General features: G+C 39.0%; 1 protein-coding gene across 9 annotated transcripts in view; it reads left to right on the plus strand.

Moving 5' to 3' along the window:
- syngap1b (synaptic Ras GTPase activating protein 1b) overlaps positions 1-22,621 on the plus strand; it is a 234,155-nt gene that overhangs the window by 76,044 nt on the left and 135,490 nt on the right. For all 9 annotated transcript variants that reach the window (XM_049464812.1, XM_049464794.1, XM_049464813.1 and 6 more), the window contains one exon: positions 9,367-9,472. In XM_049464812.1, coding sequence (XP_049320769.1) covers positions 9,367-9,472 — 106 coding nt within the window. The remainder of the gene's footprint in view (positions 1-9,366; positions 9,473-22,621) is intronic.

The following is a 22,621-nucleotide window of genomic DNA, read 5'->3' on the forward strand; positions in this document are numbered from 1 at the left end:
CTTTACAATAACTAAGCTTAGTGTCATTTTGAACTGAATCTTTCATTGAATTGTTTTATTGTAGACTTGAATCCTTGGTTATGTTGAGGTTACATTTTTAGTAACTACAAAAATTTGTTTAGTAACTGCAGGATTTAATGAGTGCTCTTTAGAGGTACAGAATGGTGGACAGTAGTTGTAGTTGAAGCATTCATTCATAAACAGTGGCTTAGAAGTACATTTTTGCTATATGCGATACTTCGTTACTCAAGGACACATCAAGACAATACGTTTACTTATCTCTGATAACCTACAAAATCTCCAAGATTTACAAAACTTTTATAAAGCCTTATCCGAATGGGATTAGTTTCTCAGGGGGTCCTGGGGTAATTTTCTCTTTTAAGGTGGGGGGGGGGGGTGATTTTATTTCCATCTGGAACGACCATGTGTGTGTTTTTCTCAGACATCCTCTGAGAAAATTACAGAATTACTGAATTATCTACTGTTTTTTGCTGAACTCCGTGGTCCTCCAGTTATTTTACTCCCGTCCGGACTGACATTTCTGAGTTTCATCACCTCACGTTAAATAAAATAGCTATTTGTTCACTGCTGCACACCGTAATTATACTTTTTTTGTGCATTTTCATGGAGATCCACGTAAACACAACAGCGAGTGGAAATGGAGGAGCTACTGAACCTATTCCATAGCGTAAGAAATACAAATTCATCCCAAACCAAAATAAATAAGTGTCTCTTCTCTGCTCCAGTGTCTTTTAGAGCATTTAGATGCTGCCACAGGGCTCTGAGTGCAAAACCTATTATCACGTGGCAACACAAAGTCATGTGACGGAGATAACCAGTGAAGAAGTGTGAAATATTTTTCACAAACGCCCCTAAGAGAAATTAATCCCATCCGGATAGGGCTTAAGAAAAAAAAACAAAAAACATCAAGAGTCTTGAAATATTATCTTAAGGAAGTCTTTCATTAATTTAAATTGTTTTTAACCTATTGATGTAATGCACTGTTGCTCTTGAGATCCAAGGCAAGGGTCTGTACAGCCTATGCAGAGTTAAACTGTACATGGATGTGCCCAAGTATTAATGAATAGGTGTGTGTTTATGTTATCTAAAGCTTTGTTTGAAGATGAGAAATCCTGAACTGTTGAGAAGGTCCTGTTGGTCTGTATGGTTACATAATTTCCATATAATATACCTATGTGGGGTCTGGTGAGGTATGAACAACCAATTTGGGAAAAAGAAAGTTTTGTCCATGGGTTCTATCAGGGTTCATACGGTCATGAAAAACCTGAAAAAGTCATGGAATTTGAAAATAGCAATTTCTATGCCTGGATAAATTTTGGAAAAATAAAAATACCCAGAAAGTTTTGGAAAACTCGTGGAAATTTGCAGTCTACAAATGCGTGTTTCTGTTTATCGACGGTAAAACGCTAGTTTGAGTTAAAAAAAAAACACATCAACTCAACAGATTTAGTTCAGTAATTTAGCTCTACACAATGGATCACTCAAGATCGGACACATTTTACTATAGAAGATTGTGTGTCAACATTTTTATGAGATTACTTTAAGACCTACAAAAGTCAATTTTGATTATAGTTTTAGTTATTTTGTTTATATTACTGTCCATTTCTGCACTGATGCAGAAATTTATTGGTTAAAAAGTGTATGAACCCTGTCTATGTTGGCCCCACAAATGGATGTCAATGATGGGCCCCATCTGGATCAGTGAAGGGACCAGAAGTGGTTAAACATTCAGAGGATCTTTAAAGAAAGACAAATTATCTTTAATTTCTTAAACATGGATTGAACTCTGGATTTGATCCAGAGGTGTTTTTACTTGCAAACCCAGCTCTACATTTACATATGTTTTCACTACATTTTTGTTCCATACAGTTGTCAGGAAATGTACTGATAGGAGTTAACTTTGACTGTAGTATTAAAAGAGATCACTGAAAAAGAGCCACTTCTTTACAGCACTTTCTTTCAGAGGTGGTACAGAAAGCTGCTGGCTGACTGAAGGCTCACCCCAAACGTTTACCCCAAACATTCACCCTGGCATTTTCTCACTTATCTTCTGTCCTTTCTAGACAAATATGGAGAAAGATGTTGCTGGTCATACCAGTTTGAGGCTGGAAAATAGCAGGCAAATGTAAATGGCAGCTTATTGACAATTTTATTCTAATGGAACCCAAAATCTGCATCCCAGCTGGAGCCATTTGTAGAGCTTCTGTTTAGCAGGTGGTGATATTTCTCCTGCCATGATGGTGAAAGTTTCACAATTAGACAGTATTTCAGGGACTTTTACAGAACATAGAGATATTCAAGAAATTAATTCTTCTTTATCAGCAGTTTTAGGTCAGTGACAGTACCTTTACATTAATACATTGTGACAACCATCACTAGTGACTGTGGGAAACTAGTTGCAGCATGTGTGTGTGTGTGTGTGTGCGTGTATAGAGAGAGAGAGAGAGAGAGTTCAGGGAGAAGAGGCAGCGAGTTATGGTGTCTTGCTATCCCAGCATGCCCCTCTTTTCTAGCTAAACCGTGTTTTATAATCTTAACTATAGCTCATAAATCATTAAGAGTTGTCTGATGTGTGTATTGTTATGTTCTGTGCTTCAATGTAGCTGGATCAGTTAGTTAGGGCTGCAGCTATCGATTATTTTAGTAATCGAGTACAAAAATACACAAAAGAAAACAAGACATGTCATTTAATAATGAATGACCAATTGATTTTTTTTTAGATGAGATATATTTTTTAATTCACAACATACATTTCCAAACTGCAAACACAAATAGAAATAAATAAAGGAATAATAATAATTTAATAATTGGTACTTTATTAAATGAAGTTAAATTATTTCAACAAGGATTTCTTCTAAGTATCAAAACTATACGGAATTAATCAATAAAAGGGCATAAACATTTGCATTATGTTGTGCATCTGAGCTTCTGAACAGCAGAGATGTTGCCAGTTCGTCTCACCAAGCCGGTGACATGTATTAGTTTATAAACTCATCAGCGCTGTGTCCAGAATTGTCTGTTTTTATAAACTAACAAGACATTAGACAGTATTCCTAACAATCAGCGCTGTCGTTATGCTATTAAAGCACATCAGTGTTAATCTAATTGATTTATTATAAGTTATATTAACCTTCTCTCGGCTCCACCGCTAACGTGTCCTCAGCTGAGACGCAGCATTAAAACGTGCTGTTGTGGGAGGCAGGAGCGAATACACGCTGTCCAGCCTGAAATGCTGCATTATTATTGGCCTTTTTACACGTAAGTTGTCGCTCTTTTCCCTCGCCGCTTCAAAAGACCCTCTTCTCAACTAAAACCCTCGCCGCCTGCTCCTTCTTCCTCTGCGAGGGTGACGTAAAGCTAAGCAAGTTGTCACATTAAAAGCGTGAATTACCGCGTGCTGAGTTTTTTAATTAAATATACGATTACTCGAGCCACAGAAAATTACTCTATCAATTTTTTTAATCGAATTACTCGAGTAATCGTTTCACTTACATCACTTACATCCTACAGTTAGTATAGATTGATGAGGTGAGTTTACCGGAACACTCAGGGTTCCTCAGTCCAGTGCTATTGGGCGGCGTTTACGTCCTACTAGCGCTGCGGTCAGCAGCTAATGCTAATGCTGCTGCACCCAGCCTTAGTGCTGTTGAAACTTTACTGAAAACTCACCCTTAGACAAATACATTGGAAATCTAAGCTTACTGTAAATAAACAGAAGGGCTTTACTCACCCAAATAAACCGTTTTCAGGAGAGAAATCTGTGTAGATTAACATCCAGTGCTCGTTTGACTTTAAAAGGAAATGTCTTTTTTAAGCATTACATTTTTTTTAACCTAGGCCCTTCACCCAGTTTCCCCATTAAAAGGGAAACATGGCGACACCGTTACTAGTGTCACTTAAAGCGCTCTATATCTGGTGCGCCATATGTATGAAAATAGACCAGAAAATAGACGTTCATTGATAGTGCGCTTTGTAATCCGTTAACTGTTGTATGTTAGCAAACCTGTCTTTCCCTTAGCCGCAATCTCAGAAACGCTCATCAGACAGCACAGCTGGGTTTCATACGTGATTCACAGCTGCAGTGCTGCCAGCCTCTATAGTGCAAAGCGGTGTAGCTAGGTTGACGTGTATGATGAAATTCTACCTGATCTAAAAAGTTTCTTAACAGAAACTTTCAGTAATAAGCTACTGTGTATACTGAAAAAAAATTAGCATGTTTTTTTTCTGTTTTGTGCTTACAATACCTTAATGTAGCAAACAGAGGGCTGTTTTGGTCTTAACAGAACTTCTACATTAGGAATAACATCAAAGCATCCACATTTTATCTGCTTTCTGTGATCTAAGCTCTCTAACCATTCAGATGTATAAAAACACCCCAACAGTGATTTTAGGCAGAAGAGTTTCATTATGTGCTTCATAAGAAGAGTTTGCAGAAGAAAACATGAGGGAATTATTCAGAGAATACAAAAGAAGACTCTTTGATGAGCATTTAGCTGGGTATTAAGGCTAAATTTACTCAGAGCCTCATTAAGCCATTTTGTGGCCCTCAGCCATGAAAATATGAGACCCCTCTAAGAAGAAGATTTTATATATGCTGTAAAAAATGATGATAGCATATCAAGGTTGAGGTAAAAAGGCTGAAGTGAGACGAGAGTGTGATATAAAACTTTGCATATGTGAGGATGTATTCATCCACTGGAAGTGAGTCTGCATTTTCTTGTATGATTATAGTATTTAAAATTCAGAATGTAACATGTATATATGTTATATACAGCTCTGGAATCACTTAAAATGACTAGTTTCTTTGATTTCACCAAATTGAAAACCTCTGGAATATAATCAAGAGGAAGATGGAAACCAAATGCTTAACTGCTTAAATTTTTGCACCAGGAATGGCATAAAGTTATCCAAAAGCAGTGTGTAAGACTGGTGGAGGAGAACATGCCAGTGTTATTCTACCAAATATTGATTTCTGAACTCTTTTATATTGATTAAAACTTTATGAATATGAGCTTGTTTTCTTTGCATCATTAGCTAGAAAAGACAAGACTAAAGATAACAAGACTATGAAAACTTAATGAATTGATACCACTTTAAAATAAGACTATCTTTATAACGTATGTGTTATAACTGTTTATTAATGATTTTTAAGGCATTTACAACCTAATTAGTAACCATTAATACACTATTTGTAAACCATTTATAAACCCTTTATAAAGTTATAGTCTTATTTAAATAGTCTTATTTTAAAGTGGTACCAATGGATAAACTGACTCAGAGCCCAGGCCTTAGTGCTGTTGAAACTTTACTGAAAACTCACCCTTAGACAAAATATTGGAAATCTAAGCTTACTGTAAATAAATGGAAGCTCTTTACTTGCCCAAATAAACAGTTTTTAGGAGAAAAATCTGTGTAGAATAACATCAGCGCTCATTTGACTTTTTTTTTTTTTTACTTAGGCACTTTCCATAGCTTCCCCATTAGAAGGGAGACATGACGACATCCTTACTAGTGTCGCTTAAAGTGCTCTATAATCCTTAGACCTTAGTCGCCTTAGACCAGAGAACAGATGTTTATTGAAAGTGCTCCTTAAAATCCGGTGCATGTTATAATCTGAAAAAAGTTGCTTGTTAGCAAAGCTGTCTTTCCCTTAGCTGCAATCTCAGAAACCCTCATCAGACAGCACAGCTGATCTGATTTGGGCCACACTGAGCAAAAAAAAAAATATATCTGATTTGAGTCACATTAGCTTGTTAATGTGAACGTAGCCAAAGAGGCTCTATATACACTGGGAACATCTGGGCTAGGGCGGAGACAAGACAACCACAAAACAGGGCCATGTGCTTAAAGAGAACATAGCTAGGAACACAAATGTGACAATATGCCCAAGTGGGTGCTTTTATGAGTAGCCCAAACAGGAAACAGAACCAGGGGGGGTTAAACATTGGCGCTAGAGCTGCAACTAATGATTATTTTGGTAGACGACTAATCTGATCGATTAGTCGATTAGTCAGCGATTATTTATGCCATGTCCTTCATCTCTAAAAACGATAGAAAAGGCTGAATGTGAGATTTAAAAGTAATTTTAATGTCTAGATGTTGTTTAAATGCATAAATTGCTGATATTTAGTGAGTAAATGTGTAATCTGTTGTGTTTGAGCACTTTTGAAGACACAAACTAAATTGAGTGTAAACTGTGTGAGTGACCTATTTACCCATAATTATCCCAATGCGCTTCTGTTCCGCAGCACTTTGTGTGATAAAGTACTGTTACAAACTAATGATTAATCGACAATGAAATTTGTAGTCGACAAATTTAATTAATCGACATTGTCGATTATATCGACTAATCGTTGCAGCCCTAATTGGTGCCATATGGATTGTACAGAAATCACAAATCTATGACTTAGGTGGTCTATAATGATTTGGCCCAGTAAAACATGTATAAACCGACTCAGAGCCCAGTTCTATTTGGAACCCACCTAAGACACATTCCTCCCTATGTGAGCCCTACATGACAGTGTTGGCTGGGTGGCTGCTTCAGTTGTGTGGTCTTGATACTGTACACTGACTGCGAGATGAGTCGTATATGTGATCCTGGGCAGTGGCTGTATCCTGATTGGCTCAGTGGTAAAACTGTTTGCTCTGAGTGCAGGTGACAGGGAGCATTTGAAGCACCCTCCTTTGGGGTTTACCATTTGACCCAGTGCTGCCCGCCTCATTTATCACTCCCTTTTCCTTACTCCCCACTCTCTCTGCTCTCTATAGCCCAATCCTATCTGCCTTAAGATAGCAGCCAGAACAGTGGAGCACCACCCACACTGCTACACCTCCTCCTGGCAATTTGGAAGTGAAACCTGTGCTGCTTTATTTCACCATTGTTGTTTTTATTTTTGCTACAGAATGCTGCAGTGTGATGAATAAGGGTCTTTTTCTTTTCTTACTCGTTCTCCTCATCCCTCCCTTCCTCCCTCCCTCTCTTTCTCTTTCTCAGGATGGGCTACGGCGTGCTCCTCTCTCCTTTTTTCTCTCCGTTAAGATACTGTAGAAAAATCTGTTCGTATTTGTAATTAGAAAAGATGAGCAGTTTTAATGCATGAAAGCATAATTACTACAGCTATGAGTTAAGGCCATCTCTGCCATTGCTCAATGTTAAACTGAACAGAATTATACTGTACACTAGAACACAAAAGACCCTCTTCCTGTATTTACTTTCTTGCTCCGCCCCAGACAGCTCTGACCAATAAACAGAGAGAATGTGCTCACATGGTTATTTGTGACGACGCTGTTTTTTGTGCTTAGGTGGTTTGCGTAAAACAAACAAAAGCCAGGAGAAACTTTTAACAAAGTTTACAAACTATTTAACTGATTTTGACTAGAACACCCAAACTTTAGGTGTGAAAATGCTCTTACTGAGAGTCGTACTGTAGGCACTGCTGTCAAATACAGCAGTAAAATAGTAATTTTTCTATATAGTTCTTTTATTATTATTTTTAAACTTTTATTTCATATTATTTTTTATGATTAATATTTTTTTCATTTTAAGAACAATCCCTACAATACCCCTCATTACATGGCTAAATTAGCTAGCCAGTTAGCTTACCTGTTAAGGAGAAAAGTAGCAGCTCTGGATCTGCCTTGTATTTTTTTAAGCTCTAAGTCTCCAACTTTCAACTCACTGCCAGTATTCACTCTTGTTATATGCCTTGTTATATGCCACTCAGTGACCATTGTTATATGGTCACTGAGTTTTTTGAGACATGCTGAGGCTTTTTAAGCTGTCTAGCAGCTGAGGTTTACTGGGGCGGACTGCACACTTAAAATAGGAACGTACTGCTGAAGCGCTGCTGACAAGAGCTGCCAGTGCTTTCACTCAATATGTTTCCTTAATATCTGATGATACACCCTGATCAATTTATCATTTACTACTGAAAATTAGTTACATATTGGTCCTTTAATAGTTATAAAATTACAAAAATATTGTGTATCGCAATAATTTCTGGGACAATTTCTGGGACTTCACGCACCATGTGGCCTCAGTTGCTCTATCCTGCCGCTTCGTGCTTTATAACATCAGAAAAATTTGACAGTTTCTGAAGCAACAGGCCACCCAACTCCTGGTACAAGCAGTCGTCATCTCACGCATCGACTACTGCAATGCCCTGCTAACTGTGTAGTAAAACCACTCCAGATGATCCAGAATGCAGCAGCACGTCTGGTCTTCAACCAACCAAAACGGGCACATGTCACCCCGCTGCTCATTGAGCTCCATTGGCTACCAGTTGATGCTCGCATCAAATTCAAAACTCTTACAATCGCCTACAAGGTGATGACAGAACAGCTCCTTCCTACCTGTACTCGCTCCTGAAGGCTAACGCTACCTCCCGGCCGCTGCGCTCCTCCAATGAACGTCGCCTCACTTTAGCAAACAAACATTCACACAAAGCAATCCAGACTGTTCTCATACAGAGTTCCCTAATGGTGGAACAAACTACCTTCCACTACCAGATCAGGAGAATCTCTCAGTATCTTTAATAAACTCCTGAAGACAGAGCTCTTCAAAGAGTACCTACTCTCCTAACACATCTAACTAACTACCTTCCACTACCAGATCAGGAGAATCTCTCACTATCTTTAATAAACTCCTGAAGACAGAGCTCTTCAAAGAGCACCTACTCTCCTAACACCTCTAACTAACTACCTTCTACTACCAGATCAGGAGAATCTCTCACTATCTTTAATAAACTCCTGAAGACAGAGCTCTTCAAAGAGTACCTACTCTCCTAACACATCTAACTAACTACCTTCCACTACCAGATCAGGAGAATCTCTCGCTATCTTTAATAAACTCCTGAAGACAGAGCTCTTCAAAGAGCACTTACTCTCCTAACACCTCTAACACACTAACTACTTCTAACCTCATTTCCTTCTTCCTCTCCTTTCTCCTCTATCCCATTATTTCTCTTTGACCTCCTTAAAGCCCTATCTAAAGATGTTTTTACCTTTAACTTCTATTACTTTTGTACTTCACTGTTGTAAGTCACTTTGGACAAAAGCATCTGTCAAATGTAATGTAATGTAAAAATATAGTCCTCAAAAAAAAATCTTATTGTGACAGGCCTACAAACGACCTTCATCTATTCCCCCATCTTCTTATCCGTTTCTTCGTGGACAAAGTTGCTTCAGGTCCGAAGAGCATCCGGATTCACTGGGCGCAGTGTGAGAGTTTAGCAGGCTGAGGGGTAGTAGCTTAGACCACATTCCTCACATGTCGGAGTGTGAGCGGCTGTGCTGTATCGGCTCGGGTTCGCTGTGCTCTGACCCTGCTGCTCTGTTCTCCCACAGGTTCATCCTCTGTTGATGCGCGAGCGGCGCTCCGAGTCGCACAGGAACAAGCTGCTGCGACGGACGGTCAGCGTGCCGGTGGAGGGGCGGCATCATCCTGAGATGGGTGAGTGAGAAAGTGAGAGAGAGAGAGAGAGAGAGAGAGAGAGAGAGTGAGAGAGTGAGTGAGTGAGAGAGTGAGTGAGATTAATTCACACACACACACACACACACACACACTTCTATCACACTCACACATTCACAGGCTGCCGACACGCATCCCCTGCGCCTCATACTTTTACACCTCTAACAAGTGTCCCCTGGGGCTTGCTGAACACAAGTCCAGTGTGTGGGGGTGTCCACTGAAAGGTTGCAGCCTTTTTTAACTGATCTAAGACCAGTTTTACAGTGTCTCTTATACTGGTTAAACGGGTTAAAGGACAGATTTGGCAAGAAATACATTTATGCAGTTTTTCTAGTACAGTATTGACATGTCAGTACAGATCAAATACAGTGATAGCTTTTTTGTCACATACTGTATATAGTCATAAATCGTACACCTAGCAGTGATGTGCTTTGATGACTGTCCTGACAAATGAAACAAAAAGGTAAGAATAAAATGGAGAAAATAAAAAGTTCAAGAGTACAAGAATTAAAAACAGATGTAAAGTAATGTACATGTATATAAAATAAAGTTTTTATTTTATTTTTTTTATTGAGGAAAATGATCTATTTTACATGAAGTAGATACACTGAATGGGTGGGATGTTTTTAGGTCAACTCTTAAGGTGTTTTTTTTTTTTTTTTACACCAGCTCTATTTGGTCCAGTTAAAACAGACTCTGGTTTGTTTGTACCCTTAGAAATGTTCGATTGAGCAGGTGTGAAAACAGTACTCACACTCTGCTAGTGGAGGTGGTCTAGGTTTGGACCCAAACAAATTCTGGAACGTTTCACTTGTGGTGAGAATTAGGGCTGCAACAATTAGTGGATATAATCGGCAATGTCGATTATTTACATTTTTTTTCGCCTACAAATTTCATCGTTGACTAATCGTTAATTTGTAACAGTACCTTATTACACAAAGTGCTGAGGACAAAAGAAACTTGGTCTTCCTCTCCAAAAGTGCCCAAACACAACATATTACATATTTATTTACTAAATAATCAGTACTCTCCACTTTAAAAACAACACCTGGACATTTAAATGCCTTTTAGATCTCATGTTAAGCTGTTTTACTTTTTTTTCAGTTTTTAGAGATGGAGGACATGGCAGAAATAATCGTTGACTAATCGAAAAAATTATCATCAGATTAGTCGACTACCAAAATGATTATTAGTTGCAGCCCTAAGTGAGACTGTAATCCGGTCTTGATCTGATCTAGCTATCAAATATACTCATTTATTTGAGCTTTTGCTGATAAGGTGCAGTTTTAATTACTACAGCTATGAACAAATCCTGTCTCTGTTGCCCCATGCTGTTTACATTTTCACTGCTCACAGCCGCGCAACTATATTTAATATGTGGACATCCGCTCTGCACATCCCATAAAAAACACTGTGTTTGAAAGCGTTTCAGCGTCTAGTGTTAAAGCAGATATTTACGCCAGAACACATAATCTTTTCGCAATATTTACTTTCTTGCTTCTGCACCAGAAAGAAGAGGCAATGTGCTTGCATGTCATGGTGAGCACAGAATTGCAGACACGTGCAGATACTGATAAAACAATACGTTTATTATAAAAATAAACAGATGTAAGACGTGGTTGATACAGAAAATGGGTAATCACCAGAAACCGGAGCAATGTAGCCAAAACCATACCATAAACGAGAGACAGTCCAGAGTTCATACACGAGAGATCCAATGTCAGAGGTAATCCAAGAGGCAGTAGTGAAAACACAGTCCAGGTAATACACAAGCAATCCAATATCAGAGGCAAAGGCAATAATCGGCGTCGAGAAAACAAAAGCAAGGTCATACACAAGATAAACTGAGACAAGAGATAAGTAACGCTTTGTAAAGAGGAGAACCTACAATACGCGGCATGGGTGTTTGTGTGGAGTGCTCTTTTATAGTGCCAGTAATCAGTATTCGGGGCTTCCTGGAGGAAGCAGGTGAGGTGTCACATGATCAGGTGAGTGCGTGATGTCAGCGGGTGGTGCATTCTGGGTAATGTAGTTGTTGACCTGAGAACCTCCGTTAGAGCTGAGTGTGGAAGGGACAAAGGAGCTAACAGCACCAGACGTGACATTGCATGGTTTATTGATGCGCATTTTGATGTGTTTAGGTTTATGCCTGTGTGAAACCAAACCAAACAGAGGGAGAAACACTCCAAATAAACAAACTCATCAACTGATCCGAACCATAGAAACCAACCACAGGTGTGAAAACAACCTTAGACTAGGGGTGTGCCATATTGTATCATATGCAATAAAATCGCCAGCATTTGTAAACATTGTAAACTATATTATGCCCTAATTATCACATCAGGGTACTGCTTTTTTGCTGTTTTTAACAAAAGAAAAAATCACACTGTTCTCATTTCCTATTATATATCTACTTGAGACAGATTATATCAGTCCAGTATCATTTATTTTACTTTAATCCTGGATATATGGAGATATTTGGAGCGCATCGTTATTATCATGACATTCTGAATCATTGACTTGCAACAATACAATTTAATTTTCACTTCAGACTAACATCTTATCTAAAAAGAGTTTTATAACCGTTATTTTTTTGTCCTCCACAAAATAAGATATGATAGCCGTGTTCACTAACAATAGCCTCAGTCTTAGTCTGTGCTTTATATCCTAGCAGTTTGTGAACAGGTTAACTCTGCTTCTAGTCTATAAAGGAGTGTAAGAGTAGAATCCTGATCCAGAGTGTAATGCAGTTTGAGACTGAGCTGAATCCGTGTCTGGAAAGTCGGCCAGGAGTGATGTTAGAACTACGAGCCAGAATAAAGCAGTGCAGAAAATGACATTACAGCCCATGTTAGACGACAGTGTGCAGACAGAGGATGGATTCTCGGGCTGTGAGGATGGATTCAGTCTTCAGCACACTGGCCTGGTGACCTGCTTTGTTGTGGCTTCGTTTTGAGCCCACTGTTCTATTGAGATTTGCCTCTTTACACACAGAAAGGCTGCGACCGGGCTTGAGTCTGTGCTGACGAGGTCTTCTGAGAGCTCTTGTGAGAGTTCCTGGTTTTTAGAGGCTTGTGAGATATAGAGATATAAACTTAAGGGGTCGTGGTATAGAATGATAACAAAGACATGTTAGAATTTCATGTTATTGCTGTTACTTCTGTTAGATAACTAGGATTTTATATTGTTAAAAAAAGCCTTAATACAGACATATTGACAAGCAATTACTTCTATTATTATTAATTACTTCATCTAATTATCCCCTTCCTGCAAAATCCTTGTATTTCTGTTGTCACAGTTTGAAATAATAGACCAATAAAAATCCTATTAAATTGATAAAAATGCCATTTTTAAAAGACAAGGTTTTAGCTTAAGCCATTTCAGTCACAGCCCATGTCTTAATCCATATTTAATGGGGCAGGCCGTATTATTTAATTTCTAAACTGAAAGCAGAAGCATTTCTGAGTGGAGAAGAAACAGAATATTGTGTTTAATTGTACGTTAATTGTGCGCTGGAATGTCCTTCCCTGCTAAGCCTAAAATATTCATTCTAAAAACAGTCAGGTCGTTTTTTGCAGGAGTTCTTCTGGCCATGTCACACGTCTTTTTTTACGTACTTACGTCACACGTACAGCCTCTAAACGAGGATCCGGCTCAGTTTTACTGAACGCGAGCGGCTGGTGGAGCAGTGGAGACTTCAGAAGGGGTAACTCAGAGCTCAGTAGCTCATTCACTCACAGTAAAAACTAAGAACTTTCTGACTGAGCTCTCTCTCTCTCTCTCTGACTGAACATAACCTGGAATCGAATTCATCCGCTCTGAAAAGAAGACTGCATCTCACCCGCCCAGTTTACAATGATTCTTCCGCATAATCAGTGCAATTACCCATTCTCACCAGAGAGAACCCTAAATCCCCTGAATCCCAAAACTTACGGACATCAGCTTTAATGTTGAGAGTAAATGACCTTTCCAACTAAACTTGAAACTGAGTTTGGATAAATCTTGTAAAGATTTCTGTAGAAACACTGTAAGTTTTACACTGTATTAAAGACAAAGGATGAACTAAATGCTCAAACATCTAAAATCATATTTAGCTGTTGATGCTTCTGTGAAAATAACTATGTACAATATCTTTACTGAAAAACCTTAGGTAACATGATGGGTCTGCATTATTTAAACATAAACAGTGCATCATAAGTCTTAAAGAACATTATATACATACATACAGTTAGTAATATATCCTACAGTCAGAAACACGACAGACTCAGGAAATATTTATGCATTCTAACACATTGCTCAGGGCTATGTTTTAAATATTGGCTTTCTGGGCTGTGCAAATTCATGATGAATGTATTTAACGTCCTGACAATGTTTTAATTTATTAAAAGTTGTCTGATGAAGAACTGATTTATGCTATGTTCCAGTCTGCGTAGGGGTGATGTGCTAGATGTGTTTGTGTGACTGTAGGTGTGTGTGTATGTGTGTTTGTTAATTTAATGTCACTTAGAGAAAGGCTCCTACCTTTCTTGCTAATGGTGATAATGATAATCTTAACACCTAAAACACTGACGGGTCAGTGATGTTTACGCAGTAAAGTAGCCTAATGTACTGAAGTTAACAGTGACAGTTGGGCTGTCTATTAGCTGTGGGATAGTAAACACCAGAGACTGCTTGAAGCAAAAGGTAGGAAGGTTGATTGGTGGATGGGTTGGTAGGTAGATTGATGGGTAAGGAGTTGGGTAGGTAGGAAGGTTGATTGGTGGATGGGTAGGTAGGTAGGTTGATGGGTAAGGAGTTGGGTAGGTAGGTAGGGTGGGAGGTTGGTAGGTAGGGAGTTGGTTAGGCAGGTTGGTAGGAAGGGAGTTGGGTAGGTAGGGTGGGAGGTTGGTAGGTAGGTAGGTTGGTAGGTAGGGAGTTGGGTAGGCAGGTAGTTAGGTAGGTAGATAGGTTGGCAGGGAGTTGTGTAGGTAGGTAGGTTGGTAGGGAATTGGGTAGGCAGGTAGGTAGGTAGGTTGGTAGGTAGGGTGTTGGTTAGGCAGGTAGGTAGGCTGGTAGGTAGGGAGTTGGGTAGGCAGGTAGGTAGATTGGTAGGTAGGGAGTTGGGTAGGCAGGTAGGTAGATTGGTAGGTAGGGAGTTGGGTAGGCAGGTAGGTAGATTGGTAGATAGATATGTTAATAGGTGGGTGGTTGGGTAGGTAGGAAGGTTGATTGGTGGATGGGTTGGTAGGTAGATTGATGGGTAAGGAGTTGGGTAGGCAGGTAGGTAGATTGGTAGGTAGGGAGTTGGGTAGGCAGGTAGGTAGATTGGTAGGTAGGGAGTTGGGTAGGCAGGTAGGTAGATTGGTAGATAGATATGTTAATAGGTGGGTGGTTGGGTAGGTAGGAAGGTTGATTGGTGGATGGGTTGGTAGGTAGATTGATGGGTAAGGAGTTGGGTAGGTAGGAAGGTTGATTGGTGGATGGGTAGGTAGGTAGGTTGATGGGTAAGGAGTTGGGTAGGTAGGTAGGGTGGGAGGTTGGTAGGTAGGGAGTTGGTTAGGCAGGTTGGTAGGTAGGGAGTTGGGTAGGTAGGGTGGGAGGTTGGTAGGTAGGTAGGTTGGTAGGTAGGGAGTTGGGTAGGCAGGTAGTTAGGTAGGTAGATAGGTTGGCAGGGAGTTGTGTAGGTAGGTAGGTTGGTAGGGAATTGGGTAGGCAGGTAGGTAGGTAGGTTGGTAGGTAGGGTGTTGGTTAGGCAGGTAGGTAGGCTGGTAGGTAGGGAGTTGGGTAGGCAGGTAGGTAGATTGGTAGGTAGGGAGTTGGGTAGGCAGGTAGGTAGATTGGTAGGTAGGGAGTTGGGTAGGCAGGTAGGTAGATTGGTAGGTAGAGAGTTGGGTAGGCAGGTAGGTAGGTTGGTAGGTAGGGAGTTGGGTAGGCAGGTAGGTAGATTGGTAGGTAGGGAGTTGGGTAGGCAGGTAGGTGGGTAAGTAGGTATGTTGGTAGGTAGGGAGTTGGATAGGCAAGTAGGTTGGTAGGTAGGGAGTTGGGTAGGCAGGTAGGTAGGTTGGTAGGTAGGGAGTTGGGTAGGCAGGTAGGTAGGTTGGTAGGTAGGGAGTTGGGTAGGCAGGTAGGTAGGTAGGTTGATAGGTTGGTTGGTGGGTGTTTAGGGAAGTGGGTTGGTACTCACTTTATTGACCGCAAAGGAAATTGCAGCTTTGCAGTAGCAATACAAACACACATACCTTCAGATATATTAAGGATAAAAATAATACATGCTTTAGAGCCTGACAAGTATATATTACCATATTTACACAAGAATATAAATAGAATGTTTAGTTTTTCACAAGAATATATGAGTTAGTTTAAATAGTAATAGGAATATCAGCAGATTTACAATTTAAAGTGCACAGGGCAGTAAAGTGACAATACAGTGGCAGATTATAATATATTGCACAGTGAGTAATAACAATACACTTTTTCACAGTAGTTTCCCGTAATTTCACTGGTGTTGCTCTTTAACGAGAGATAAGATGTTCTTACATTCTTTGCAGTTTTACACAGAATGACAGGATTACAGGTTCTCACTCAAAATGGTGTCTAAAAATAGCTGAATATGTAATTTATAACTTTTTTTGTTCCAGACTGCTCAAGTCTTTGAAAACCCAAAGTAAGTGAAAGCTAAGAGAAAGAGCTCATGTAATTATAGTTATATATATACTGTAGTTATAATTTCTAAGTGCGTTTCTTGAGTCAGAGATGTGAGTAATGGCTGGTACAGGATTTTCTACTGTATATCAGTCAGAGTTTATGATATGTGTGAAGCAGCTTGTGGGTGGCGGCCTCGTCTGAGCCACCCACCACCCTGTCAACTGAAAGAGCTACCGGTGACTGAGCAGCCACCAAATCTGAGAGCAGAAATCCTTTTCTGAGAGTATTTAAAGTCTTAGCGAGAGGACTTTGAAGCAGTTCTGTGGGGCTTTTTGAGAGACATTTGATAGTGCTACAATGCTCTCATCAAGAGAAGCTTGGGAACATAACATGCTTGTCGCTTTTATAAACCAGGGGGGTTTAGAGTTAAACTGTTTTTGCTTTTCATTTAAGAATCAGGTTCTTAATAACATAGTTTAAGTCTTTTCATATTACATTTAAGAATCCTTTGTAGGAGTAGCACACACTATTGTGCATTGATAAAGAACTTGTGTTTAAAGCAGTTTGTTTGCTTTGCAAAGGGTACAGGGTTTGTAAATGTACAAAAAAAACCTATTACACTATAAAGCCTTAAATAAGCATTTTATTACAATCAATTCAACACATCTTCAGCCAAGTTTTAAAGAGAGGAGACTTACCTTACTTACCAGAGCAACATGATCCAGCATTCTCTCATATTCAAATTTATTTATATAGCTATAGGGATGTCTCAATCAGGTTATTTTGCCACAATCTGATCTTTTAATGCTGAGTATCTGATATGATTCACGCAGTTTAGATAAGATGTGCTGCTGATTAACACCATATCAATGACGAGATAACATAAATTTCCTATGGGTTCAATTAAGGATCTATTAGGACTGGGCGATATATCGAGATTTAAAAAATATCTAGAGAGAGCAGGTGACAGAGAAACCTAATGTTACAGCTCATTTCCAGATGGTTTGGATTCAGCGAGTCAGATGAGCAGCAGAATAAGGTATTTTGTAGAGCGGGGTCAGTAATAGGCAGACCTGGTCCACTATTGAGAACTAATTTTTTTCGACAGGGTTTATTTTGAACTTTACTAGCCGTTGACGGAGGTTTTGCAGTGCGGAAAACTCAAAGGCCAATCGCCTGCGTTCTAAATAAAGTGTAGCGTGCACAGAGGAGAGATACGAAGCTCATTCAGACTCTGTTCTCTATAAAACACACACAGTGACGGCAGAACCCGACTTTCAGCCAAACAGCAGCACGTCTCATGTTCAGAGGCATCACCACTGAACTAAACACTGATCTTTAGAGCAGACACACTCACTAACCTGAACTGACCAATCAGCTCCTTCACATGTGTATGAGAATAGACCTGACACTGCTTCAGCCCAGATTTACAGAAAACTCAAACTGCACTTTTTATTTACTTTTTTCTTAAGCACTTTAGATGCTCTTTTTCCAAAAAGACAGATATGCCTTGTTTTAAGGCTATTTTAGTGGAAAAAACTATAATTATAATTAGTATAATTTAAAATGACTTTCAGTTGTTGATCATATAAAATGCTTCTAGAACTGCTAGGCTACTCTAATATACAGGATACGGCACTGAATTATGAAAGTATCAATATGAAATTTGGAACATGTAGCTTTGTCTCAAAAGTATCTTTTTGATATTACCTTATGGGATGAAAAATATCGAGATAAATATCGTATATTGCAATTCAGAAAAATATCGAGATATAGTTTTTGATCCATATTGCCCAGTCCTACTATCTATCTGATTAATGTATTAGTGGCATTTTTCGTAACGCTAATCATGGCACTTGTTCAAGGACAAAGTCCAGCCCTTCAGCAAAAACAGCCAGTTAGCATCATCATTGTGCAAAGAGCGTGGGATAGATCTGCTCTGGAGATCTGCGCAGGCGCAGTAGCTATAACAAGGTGACAAATCTGGTTTTTGTGCGGTTTGTGAGTTTTTTTTATCAGATTTTATTAGTGATTCAAAAATATGTTTTTGACATGGTAATCAGAAGTCTCTCCACATTCAGACAGATGGAAGGCTGGTTTTGTATGACTGGCGCCCGGTCGCATTGCAAAGATGGCCACTGAGTAAACTGACATGCCTATAAGGACTTTGTTAATACTGAAGCAAGTAACTTAATTTTCAGCAACATTTCACATAATATTAATATATTATATGATATTCTGAAATTATTTTAGCTCAGTAGTGACCTTTTTAAGTTTCTGTTTTATACTTTGTTTCTTATCTTATAATCATGTCAGACTGGCTTATCTTATTATTTAGCTCCCAGTTCCTTTAAAACACTACAGTCACACTTGTGTGTGTGTGTGTGTTTGTGTATGTATGTGTGTGTTTCCACTCTGATCTAAACATGCCGTTCAGTCTTAGATTACAATAAAATGTAATATAATTTCAGATACTTTGTTAGATTTTTATGCTCCACTGTTAAATAGTTGTACACTGCAGAAAAAGAGCACCATCTACTCACTCAGAGAGAGCAATGTCAATTATGCTCTCCCAGGAGTCTGGCAGCTGATGGCAAGCTGCATGACTGGGATTCGAACAAGTGATCTCCCGATCATAGTGGCAGCACTGGACCACTCTGTTTATTTTAAAGCTGTGCTATGTGACAACATGAACTATCCTTTTTAATTGGGAAAACTGTCCAAACATGACAGCAAACTACAAGCAAATGTACACCACTGTGCTTTCTCTGCCATAGTTTATATAGTAAACTGTGCTCCTGTGCCCTGAGCACAGTGGAACGACCTGACAAAACACATCTCAATATATTCAGCTACCATTCCCTGCATTTTATGTTCTGTAGGTGATGTGCAGCTCTATTCCTGAGAGACTCCTCATGTATCTGTGTTTTAGTGTTTGCTCTGTTTCAGTTCCCAGAATCTGATATTCACACACTCTACCTGGCTCAGGTGCGCTTGGAGCTGAGGTAAAAAAAAATAATAAAAAAGAAAAAGTGGACCAGCTGGAGGTCTTTAGGGACTGCTTACAGAAGCTGCACTGCTGCTGCTGAAATACCACACAGCTCTTAGCGTACCTGGCTAAAAAATGAATCACTTAACACATTGCCAGTGTTCTTGTAAAATTATGTGCACGGTTGTAAATATGCTGCCTCTAAAAAGCTGAGCACACACTTCCTTCTTCTGAAAAAAGGACTAATGTTTTATTTTCTCTGCTGCATTTAAATGCAGTGAGAGTAAAAGGAATAGTTCAGTGAAAAAGAATTCAGTGATTAATCTCTGAGCCCAGATGCAGCCGATCAGCCAAGATACTTTGGTATCTGATGTGCGCTTATTTAGATAACAGAAAAATAGGCTAGGCTAATACTGCTAACAAATGCTGCAGTTCAAACAGTAAACAGTAGTTTTACCTTGGTGTATATAAACCAAACATCGAATTGTCCCTCAAACCGTTTCAAACACATTCACTTACCACATTGGAGCACTTTGTACATGGACATGCCAAAAATAATGGAATTAAAACTAGTATTGTCATTTGCCATATTCCACAGAAGCTAAAGAAAGCTACCCTGACCGGTGCGGTATGTATGTGGGGTCTCCTGCATTGAATATGTATTTGATTTCTTGTCTGTTTCCTTTGGATAATTCTAGCTATCATAATTTCGTAAAAAGATGCATATAAAGGCCACATCTGACCGTAAACTGCTGGTTTAAAAAAAATATATAGTAGCTTACCAGAAAAAGTTGCAAGAGTAAAGTCATAATTTTAAAAGGGAAAAGTAAATTAATTACTTGGCTGCCAGTTTAGGAGTCTCTGAGGAAAAGGAACATTTTCCGGTCATGATCTGTTACAGGGCTGCTGTGATTACCATCAGTTAGTTGCATTTATAAGTTGCTGCTTGTTAATGCTGTAGTGTTGCAGTTAGATAATACAGTGTCCAGATTTTGCAGTGGAAGTGTTGTTACTGGTAACCTAGCCTATATTGCTCTTCAGCTTCGGCACAAAACATATATTAGCCACAATATTATATAAGCTGCAGTGCAGTGTCAAAGCATGTAAAAAAGTAGATGCTTACTTATAGCCTGGAAATAACAGTATTCTATGATATTAACTTTCTATGTCATTTATGTGATTTACTAGTAGTAGAGTTAAGAAAGTGTCTACAACAATATAGAAGACAAATATGTGTTCATTATTTACATCTTGTACTGAATAAACACATGGGGCTCTGTTTTACAACCTGTGCAAAGCGCATTGCGATGCTCATTGCTATCTTACACTCAACAGTCAACAATCTATTTTAACACTTCTTGCCTGTGTCGTTTAAAAAGCAACGGTGCTTCTGAATATATCAACGCATAAGGGCATGGTGGTTTGGAAGTGAGGTGTGTTCAGGTCAATTTCTAGCTTATTGCTATCTTGGCAGCAGAAAACAATCGAGCCGTGCACAGCCTACTTTTCCTGTTACAATATCAAACTGACATGCCCTAAATGAAGCTCCACAGTGTGCAGTTGATGGCTCGCCTATAGATCCCTAAAATAGTGCCTTTAGTTTGGAAACATGGTACACTACTAAAAACATCTGAAAAAAATGTATTTTTAAGTTAATTAAGAAATTAATTTTAAGACAAACCTCAGTTGCTACCACATGATATGTAAGGCCACATCCAATTTATCTGGATCAAAATCCCTAAAATAACAAAAAAATACATTTTAGAATGTGTGCACAAGATTCTGAATGTTTCGACAGTTGCAAAAGACACTCTTATTTTCTATGTTTTAAAATAACCCTGTTTGAAAACCCTCACATGTCATCGACCCGTTTAGTGTGGTAAGATGTTACAAAAAGGCAAAGAGGAACATGCTGTAAAAGCTAGGTGTCCCAGCAGTGCACATTAAGCAATCAACACTTTTATGCTAACTGAGAGGAGCTTGCGTCTGCTAAGTTTCTATAACTCGTCTGGTTGCTAAGTTACTGGATGCACATGATAGTGTCTGAAAGCTTTTTATTTTTAAATCTCTGCTTCTCCATTCACAGCTCTGTTTAGTGATGTGGAGGATGGAGGGAACGCTAGATGGGAGGGGTGTTTTTTTCATTACATGCAGTTTTATTTCAAGTCCAAGCTTCTTAGTATAGCGGCTTGTTGCTTGTTCCTTGTTCTTCTGGATTCAAGGGCATTAAAAAAAGAGAGTTTATTCTGCTTGTGTTGGAGTTACTGTGTCTACTACCCAAAGAGGGCTTTCTGCTAGATTTTGAAACATCGCTGTGAGGATTGGATTGCAATTAGGCACAAAAGGGTCAGTGAGAGCAAGATGTTAGATGATCTTCACCTTAGCTTATCTCCAACTCCACAACTCATAGCAATGGAATCAATATTAATCCACTTTCGTAATCATTCCTATGGTATAGATGTACTATATGTCTAAATATTTATATGGACACTCCTTCTAATAAATGCTGCATTCAGCTGCTTTAAGTTGCACCCATTGGTGTGTCAAGATGTGCAAATGCACACACTTGTCTAGCACATAAACTTGAATCTATTGACACCATGCCTAATGTTAGGTATGGGCTAGAGGGATATAAAGCCCTTAGTATTGAGCTGTGGAGCAGTGGAATAACTGTGATCTCTGGAAGGATGATGCTGGAAGGATCTGCCTGGCCATACACTCTAATAATTGGTTGGACCGTCTTTATCTTTGATTGCATTGACGCATTCACTGTGGCATTGTTTCAATAAGCTTCTGCAATGCCACAAGATTTTTTTATTTATTTTTGATCATTTATTCTTCCTGTTAACCTTCACTTCGAATAGCATTGCAATCCCACACTTCCTTCTCAGTATTTTTGTGATGATGAGTGTAATATTTTGGAGTTGCTTCCTGTGTGGTAGCTCCGTTTTCCTCTGTATGATGTGGGGAATTACCGTTTTTTGCGGTTAACTTTTTAGTTTGAAAGCCAAATACAGTCATTAACTTAGATCACGACAGCTGAGCATGTAAATACACAGCAGCCTTTCATGTAGAAATCATCATTCATCATATAAATAGCCCTCATATCCGCTGCGATGATGCAATTCCTCTCTGAGCTTTGCCATAATATTACAGATCCAAGCTAGCGGTGGTTTATGTTTGTGTTTGATAGCAGTAACAGATTCATCTTGCACATTTCATATGCCAACAGCCAAGCTGCAGTTTTATACTCTATGATGCAGAGTTTATTTACAGTGACTTTCAGTAAAAATATGAACCGAGCCTCAGTATCTGTTTTACTGCAGTTAGAGCCTCAGTCTGTTTGAGAGAAGGTTAAAAAAAGTAGTTCACAAAGAATAGAAATGAAGAGCAAATAGCATAGAAATACATACTGTGATGTAAAAAAAATCTCTTAAAAACCTTTGTAAATTTTTAGCATATATGTTGAAGATTTACAGTAGAAAATGTACAGGGGTTGGACAATGAAACTGAAACAC

This window comes from Astyanax mexicanus, chromosome 1 (assembly GCF_023375975.1).
Source record: "Astyanax mexicanus isolate ESR-SI-001 chromosome 1, AstMex3_surface, whole genome shotgun sequence".
In the NCBI taxonomy this organism is placed as follows: Eukaryota; Metazoa; Chordata; class Actinopteri; order Characiformes; family Acestrorhamphidae; genus Astyanax; species Astyanax mexicanus.